The sequence below is a fragment of the Mizuhopecten yessoensis genome, unplaced genomic scaffold (assembly GCF_002113885.1).
Source record: "Mizuhopecten yessoensis strain PY_sf001 unplaced genomic scaffold, ASM211388v2 scaffold716253, whole genome shotgun sequence".
Classification (NCBI taxonomy): domain Eukaryota; kingdom Metazoa; phylum Mollusca; class Bivalvia; order Pectinida; family Pectinidae; genus Mizuhopecten; species Mizuhopecten yessoensis.
In genome coordinates, this window is record NW_018480024.1 from 443,343 (window position 1) to 452,334 (window position 8,992).

General features: G+C 40.2%; 1 protein-coding gene across 2 annotated transcripts; it reads right to left on the minus strand.

The window, feature by feature from the left end:
• Positions 1-305: 305 nt before the first annotated feature.
• On the minus strand, positions 306-8,723 carry LOC110442361. Of its 2 annotated transcripts, none has more exons than XM_021485924.1 (7): positions 8,424-8,723; positions 5,655-5,901; positions 4,748-4,897; positions 3,911-4,270; positions 2,749-2,997; positions 2,087-2,209; positions 306-1,531 (listed from the first exon to the last, which is right to left on the minus strand). In XM_021485924.1, exons 1-7 carry the CDS (start codon positions 8,568-8,570, stop codon positions 1,302-1,304), a joined length of 1,506 nt encoding a protein of 501 aa, XP_021341599.1. In that variant the 5' UTR covers positions 8,571-8,723; the 3' UTR covers positions 306-1,301. The 2 variants fall into 2 exon arrangements, with proteins under 2 accessions (XP_021341599.1, XP_021341600.1); XM_021485925.1 differs by having other exon boundaries at positions 8,395-8,462.
• Positions 8,724-8,992: the final 269 nt, after the last annotated feature.

The following is an 8,992-nucleotide window of genomic DNA, read 5'->3' on the forward strand; positions in this document are numbered from 1 at the left end:
GTCTTTACAGAAGTACCACACGAAGATCTAGACCACGCACGCAATCTGTAACAGAAGCACCACACAAAGATCTACCATACACCCAATCTGTTGTACAAGTACCAAACATTGATCTTCCATACATGATCAATGTATAAAGACTCCCAGTATATTCGTAGATAACTAGTATTACCGTTTTGTTTCCATCTCATGATCGTAGATCAGCGTCATTCTTAACCCTCCTCCATGAAACATCTTGGATAAGCGTTATTTCCCTCCCCCTCCCTGAAACATCTTAGATAAATGTTCTTCCCCTCCCCCCTCCCCCTCCCTGAAAAATCTTGGATAAGCTTCAATCCCTACACTTCTCCTTGTAATACATTGTGTATATCTTGATTAAGCGCCTATTTCATCTCTCCTCACTATAAAATCGAAGATAAGGGGACAGTCTATACCCTTTCCATGTAACAACTGATTAGCGTCCATCTTACACCCGTTCCTGTAATAGTCTGAAGAAAGACCAACTTGTCTGTGAGAATTTGGCAGAAGAGACTCCATTATTTGTTTGCATGAGATAAACAACTATTACTAGTAAAGGAGCGGACCACAAAACCTTTTCTACGTTCGATAACTGTTGCAACAAGCTCCTGGCTTGTTTATTCAATCAATGCGTCTGTGCATGGAAGCGTAACGGTAAAATTGACTGGCTTTGGAATCGGCATCCTCGATGTTTAGTGGTTACGCTCACTTTCTCTCTCTGTATCCCTGGAACAAGTCATGGCAAAATAAAAGGCACGCGGCTAGCTATTTGATTGGTGTTCGTTACAAAAAAACCCCGACCAATCCCTAAGCTGAAACCTGTAATTTAAAGATTATAGACGAGCAACACCCAACTTCAAAGCCAGTCAACTTTACCGTTACGCAACAGTGAGATTCTTTTGATGTTCGTCAAAGGGTCAAACTTCTCCTCTCGTCTCAAGCACAAGGTAGTGCACACTGAGCCTTCGATTTTGTCATGACATATTCCAGGGGTGCAGAAAGCGAAAGTGAGTATAACCCCTGGAGTATTGAGGATGTAGAATCGGGTGTCGCTCTTCTATAATATAAACACTATTATTTCACGAGGGAGGACACCAGATAATGCAAAGTGCTCGGAGGCATATTTTTTCTATATTTTTACACAGTCAAAATCACAAGTGTGCTGCATTTCATATCGGTTGCATCATTTCCTGTTCCGGCGATGCATCACCCTGTATGCCCGACGCCTGTGGAGAAGTTCCATAGGAAATGTCCTCCGGATCATTAAAGGGAAGGACTTCCTCCTAGATAATTCCTTCGCCATCGGAGCCCTCGTCCTCGTCCCTGAGGCGGCTTAACTTTCCGAAATTACAACAGGAGGCGGGGCAATCCCCGAGCGGAAACCCAAGCTTACTGTAGACGACTGCGGCTGCCGGAACAAAAAAAGCCGACACGATGACGAAGGCACCAGCCAGGTTAAGCGTGAAGAAGTCCAGATGGATGTCATCGGAATACTCCGCTTCCTCTTTCTTTGCTGAAAACAAAAATGATAAATTTACAATATTATTTCTGAACGTTTTAAAAATGATTTTCACTCTGCTGACCTTAAACTAAGTGCTAAGGATGTCCCCATATCGACGAAATGGCAATAAAATGCGTTAAAATATCTTTTTTTGTTGGTTTTCTGCACCTAAACTAATGCACATCCATAATATTAAGAAAAAAATGTGACTTCGTCGTATGTCTATTTGTTTATTTCATGTCACAAGATGGTTTAGGTTTAGAGTGGACTATCCCCTAGGCTGCCTGTAACCTTGTAGCTGGAAGTCAGTCTGACAAGGTATACATGAAATACTAGTTTAAGTTGTCAAGTTGTGACGCCGTAACGGACTTTCGAGGCATCTTTCACATAAGCTGTTTTATCATATGCTTCGGGACAATTTCAATAAGGATTATCATTCTGTTGACATTAAATACCACGGATTAGTCCTAAGTGGACGCAATCGACGTATGGTACATTAAACGATGAATTTAATTTTCAAATACATGTATGTACACACTTAGGTTTAAAGTGGTGAGGGCATCTTACCTGTGGCTGCCACTATGATCTCCCCGATCCCTGTGCACGTGTACAGCACCCCGAACGCCAGGCAGTATTGCTCCTTTAGGAACTGGGCAGTTAGGATCACATCCCGTAGCGACTCTGTAGTGGCTTCATATGTAAAAAAGTATTTATGTAGAAACATGTCTTCAATGTGCATGCGATAGTTTACAACATGCTTTCTATTCGCAATTCTACACAAACCTTATACATATTTTTTATAACATTGTTATATCACTATAAACAAGCACAAAAAATGAACTTCAATCTTCTGCTACAGTAAGTTAAGTTCGAATGGTCATTTTTGGTCAAAGTGTACATCATCCCACTACAACAATGCTACATGATGACTCATGTGGGTCCCTTCAGCGTCGGATCTTCGGTGTCGTCTGCCTATGGGACACCGAAGATGCAAAAGTAGATTTGCTGCACCAATTGCATCAGCCGAGATTTTTATATTTTCCATTCTACCAGTTTCCTACTACAAGTCTTACACTACCCTGTCTTTCTTAAAATACATACAGTTAACTCATTGACCACTACCGTGCGTGCGGTCATGCATTCTCTTCGTTCTGTCGCCCGGCTGTTAGGACTAGATCATACACCTTAAGTGATATATAATGGCAGACCACACAATATAAATCACTGACCTGCAGCCACGCCAACGATGATGATGAACACAACTATGAGCCCGTCCGAGTGGTCAACTTTAGGAATTGCTAACGTGTAAACACCGGCAACCAGGGTGAAGGCCATCAGGATGATATGAGGGAAGTAACCGGCCACACAGCGCTTGGAGAACATTAGGATAGGGCCCAACCACTGGGCCAGAAAAAAGAGAATTAGGTTGAGGCTGCCGGTCAGCAGAGTTCCCGCTTGCTCGTCCAGGTAACCAAATCCTGCAAATAGACAAAATGCGACGGATGTTCAAAAGTTTTGCTTATACGCATACCGAAAACATACAAAGCATCAGAGTCTGATTTCGTTTTATTGAACCTTTAAAAATACATGTATTCTCCTTCAAAAACTTTGCACACCGCAATATTTCTACCCTTCATGGAAACGCCCTTGGTAGAACCCTCACATACTGAATTATTGCATTTCCCACTGTATTTCTGGACCAATACCGTCTACCTTGAAAATCTTGGAAATAACGGGATTGTTGAGGAGTACAACAGTTCTCATTTTTAAGAATTCCTATCAATTTTGCTCCGACAGGCTAGAGAATAGTCATGGATTGGTCTAAAGGTACCAATACCGGTCTTTGGTGTTTTTCTTAACCGAAGAATTTCTTCATTGATTTTATCTATTGCATCTGTAAAACTGTCATTAACACCCTTACGTTTTTTAAGTGGCAGTTTGTGTCCCCGGGGAATTATAAGAAAATGGTATACGACATTTTCTTCGTGCAATGACATGACAATAACTGGTCTTCCATTTTTTGAACAACCAATATTTTATTATCATGGTTTTCTTGCGTTCCGAAAAAGTGAAAAGGTCAGCTAGTTGTGTTTGTGTTTTCCTGCTTTCAAGCCAACCATCTTTTTAGGCAGTAATATCGCCTTTGATTATGATAGTCTCGGTCACCGCTTGCAATCTTGCACACTGTATCCGGGTTACAGACTGAAACATTTGTCATAATATCCGTATCCTTGACAACCAGACCAATACAAATTAACATCAGTCAGTATCGACGTAGAGGCCATATTATTGACAATCAGACCCATGCTATTTGGCATGGGCCTTCATTCGTTTATATTGGATATGTACCAATCATGGACAAGTTTATATTAATGTGTAGTCTGCACGTACCCAGACGCTGGAATAAGAAGCAAACCATCAACAGGTAAATGGCAGGGTGTTTCAATATGCTCCATGTGAGTTTTCGCTTGGTCTTTGCCGGTTCGTTGGTGCCTCGCACGATGACGGAACTATCGTGAAACTCGACAGGTGTAAGATCAAAAGCTGATCCAAACGCAAACACCATCACCAAAAGCTGCCAGCGGAAAAGTGATCGCCAGGAATTCCCGGTCGCCATCCGCATCAAGGCACACGCGACATAGCCAAACGTCTCAGCCTGGTGAACAGCGTGAAGCGCTCGGAAGATTCCGTCGTCAAAATGTTCCAGCACCGGTAAAATTGCGCAAATGTAAAGAAAGCCGGAAGCCATTCCTGAAAAATAAACAAATAAGATAAATTCAAATTCTATAAGGTTTCCTTAACGAAATTTTGCATTGCAATGGACCAGTGATTATTCCAAATATAAAATATATTCTGAATTACTTCAGTTCATGCATACATAACTTACATGCACATCCCCTCCAGTGTTTCGACTTGACAGCAATGCTGACTTTTGAATTAGAACTCGTAGCTATCAATCTAATTCTATGTAAAAGCCTAAGTAAAGTAATATTCATTTTGACAATATTGCATTGATTTGCTTTAAACTGTACATACCAACCCCTCTGCATGGCAACATTATAGAGATACTTACGCAAGTTACTTCTTCCGCCATGAAGCATTGTAAACCTATATGTGAGACTGACGCCCCCTACAGAACAATACGATTGTATCAGTACACAGCATCAGTACTGTGACGCCTATATGTGTCATTGCACTGACACCCCCTTTTGAACGTTGTACACGTACCTGCTACGCCCCCTATAAGAAAGCCAATGAGAGCGACGAGTGAGGTATTCAGGAAAGACGTGATGAGAACGGTAAGGCCAAGCACAGTAGAAGAAACCAAAGCAACCATCCTGTACTCAAACCTCACCAGCACGATTGACGCCAATAACACTACAACAAAGATTCTGAAGTTACATTTTGTGTGACATTGATACCACACCCTCAATGGTTGAGATCTTTATTACGGGTATGGGGTTTTACAAGGGAGATTACATGGGCAGATCAGTGGGTATGCAGAATGGATGGTACATAATGAAGACCATTTATGCAGCTGAAAAAGGCTTCGGCTACAATACGGCCGTAGAGATATGTTTAGGTACTATCATTAAACAATGACTACGTGGTTATTGTTCTTTGTCTTGTGATTTTGTCAAACACAAGTGTTTAATGTTGATGTAAAAGGGTGAATGGCCTCAACAGTTTGATAAATAGCATTGTTCGCACTTTTGCTGATATATCAATTAGAGTAATACGCATCAAACAAGCATGTGTTTGCTGGGTTATAAATTAAGGACGACTGCTGTCAGAAGGTCGCTCCACGCATTTGTGTCCGTTTAAACCGTAACCAAAGGACAAAGTAAAATAAAACAAGCTTAGTAAGATATGTATATACTAGTAATGTATTATTCATCAGTCAAAATAATTATTATAACATCAAAATGGCTAAAATAATAAATCAGGCCAATACTAGAGAAAATGATATGAAAAAGATAGAAAATTATAAATATTGCAGGTCATAGGTTAATTTTGAAATATATCTAAACAAATTATAAGATTGGTCTGAAATATATAGAACGGTGGTTGTGTAACATGGACCCGCTTATAATAGAAATTGACATTTAACTGTTGCTATGCACCATAAACCTACCAGACAGAATCCGAGTACACGTGAAAGCCAGCTGAATCTGGTCTTGGTGCTCGCCCCAGTCCGTCAGGTCCTTCTTCACCTGATCCGCTATTCCTATCTGCTCGAAGACCCAGGCAAACAGTTGACTCTCCCCGCTGATCATGGAGGTCACTACGCTGTTACATAGATTAATGAGGACACAGGACGTCAAAAGGCCGCAACAGCCTGCGCGGGTCTCCGATGGCACTGTCGTCTGCTGGCGCCATCTCTGACGACAGAGAAAAAAGGAAAGTTACGAATCAAGATTGAGATTGCAAGTTAACTAATGACGTTGCATCAAGATGGTGAATCTATGAAATAAGTTGGCAAAATTTAAATCTCTAATAAATTAGAGCCTTTTTTCAATAACATCCTCTACAATTATCCCAAAAACTTAAGTGTTCAACATCTTTTGGTCCTGTATAGTGAGAGGAGGTCATATTTCCAAATCCAAGCGCTTGGAACATTTAGATGATATGTAAGTTATACTTGGTTCGTACATACTCATTACATAGGCGCTAGAATGGCAAGAAAAGGTGCATAAAAGATACCTCCTTCGTTGGGGTAAAATCCTTGACTGGTTTTTTTTTTATCCTATTCAGTAACATAGGAGATCTCTGGTCGGCTAACTCGTATTTTGTATTGGATATATTAAAAGTAACACGCCTTGTTAGACCTCTCACATTATTGGAGTAGGTTTTATCCCAATTGATGACCGTAAATGAGGACAACTATTACATAAGAGTGTTTTTCTCTCATATCAAAATATGAACATAATTATGCATTTAATTTATGCTTCAATTTTCTGCCACCACATTTGTTTTTTTATAAGTCTGATCAAAGCAGGGGGACTACATAAAGAACTCTTTTAGTAATTTCAATGAGGTTCATTGTATGGCAAGTTCATATCCTGTAAACAGTATACGGTGTTTAACGCTTTTCCGTTGCAGGCATTTTATTTGCTGGCGATAATAGACTCGAAGGAGTTATTTTACCCTTTTTCTTGTCAATCTAATGCAGTTTTCCTATTCATTACATTGAACGGTGCTCAGAGACTACATAAAATGCATTCCTTACTTATTGCATTTCTACATAATCCATTCATGCAAAGGCGTGTGGCGGATGTTCACCAATATTTCACAAATACATAGACATTAAGGAAAACTTGAAATAGTAGGTGTACAATTTTTATGTTATAACTGAGAACCGATATAAAGGTTTTCAAGTTAGACACAGACCGGGACTTTCTGACTGCAAGTGGCCAAGACACGCGTATGGCATTTCGGGAAATAAGTAAATAAACCAACCATATACGTTTTATTTCAATAGTTCCCGATAATTTCGAGCATACTTTAATATTATTCGGCGGATTTATGTTTTTGGTTTTTTTTGCGGGGGGGGGGGGGGGGGGGNGGGGGGGGGGATTTTCAGTTAGTTAAAATACAATTCAGGGATGCATTGTTTAATTTCTTATTGCTTGACATATACGGAATTTAGGAAGAGTTTCTAGATATTATGCCAATTAAACTCAAACACACCTACACTGCATTCCTTCTGTATGCTTTGTAAATTAAAGCAAAACATGGATTCGAGCTCAATTTTCAGCAGAACCGTTTAAAATCGTTTTTGGAATTCATTCCGTCATTTGGCTTTTGCAATGTGGACTGAATGCTGGGATGTTTTTCGACTGGTTTTCGTATGTGTTTACCTCTTACATGCTTTACATCAAAGCAGCAGATATAACATTATCTTGTACACAAAACATCCAATAACAGTTCCTCTCTAGCTCCATAAAATCACAGCGATATCACGTATTTACTCCATTCATTACTGGAGTTAGCGGCCTCATACTCACCAATGTTTTTAAATTGTTGGCGTTCCAACAGCTCATAACGCGCTATCGAAATTCATCAGTTTCCGTTGAACGATCAACACCGTTTTCTACATGCGTGTAATCTTTTTCGTCAATTTCTTCAATGTCCATTATTTGTTCACAGGAACACATTTATTGCAGAATTCTACCCAAATACACAAGTACCCTGTCGCTTACGCTTACGCCCAATAAAATGTGGGTTTCAGGTAACATGACTTTAAAAAGGGGCAGGTTGTAAGGCGAATATATTAATTTTGTTTTTTTATTTTCACTGATCAAAATTTAGCTTTATATCTTACAATACATTTCTAAACCTTACAGTGGTTATTAAGCTGCCAAGAATGAGGTCGGGCTCCCAAAACAGGAAGAAAGTGCATTTAATTGAGTGACTGGGCTGTGTGTGTGTGTGTGTGTGTGTGTGGGTGTGGGTGTGTGTGTGTTGGTTTACACTACAAAACGAGGTACAGACCATGAGTACACAACCACGAAGCGAGGTAACAAAAAAAACCGAGGTACTTTTTCCCGTTACCTCGATTTGCCCAACTCGGTATCCGCTTACAAACTCTTTTCCGAGCATGCAGACGAAAATTTAGTTTATACCCCACTCCACCGCTGGCTTGTAATCACACAGTGTGTTGCCGTACCAAGTGTGTGTGTGTGATTAGGTGTGTGTGTGTGTGTGTGTGTGTGTGTGTGTGTGATTTAAAGCTTATTAATCGGAACTGAACGTGTTTGTATACTGCTTGTTATGGTTGCTTTAACTATGATATTACTGTGGTATAATTAACCTTATTTAACAGTCGGCTGTAAATTCCTGTAATGGTTTGTGTTACCACATTTACAACTTACCGCCATAAATAAAGTTTTATTTCATTCACCTTTTCCCGAGTGTCGGTGACCGTTGTAGAACCTGGCCCTGTGCCTAGTTGTGTGTTCCCCACTACAATTGTGGTGGTTATCCCGGGGGCTCCTCCAATTACGTGGGTCACGCCACTTATCGGCCTGTACCCTGGGGCCTGCTGCATCGAGAGGTGCTGTGCGTGTAGCGGCTGGCGAAACCGGTGATCCTCTAGAATATCCCAAGTAAAGTGTTCAGTTCATTTTTTTAAAATAGCATAACTTCCTCGTATTGCCTGAGCAGTCAGTTCCGTCATGCACCATGAGCCAGGCAAATGAGAGCTCAGTACGTTTCATACAAAAAACACTATTCCCACAATAGGGACTCAATTACAGGATCGTGTTTGGGGCTTTCTTTGTGTGTATAAATGCAAACATGCAGTATGTACCTGACTCTCAAGCTCCTGCACTTTTCTGAAAATACACATACAAATACAGGGTTTTAATCCTTCGACAGTCATCTTATTAAATACATATATGTAAATGAACGTTTATCAAAATTGTAATTTTGTATTTGACAGCTCTATTTTTTTCTTTAAAACAATATTTT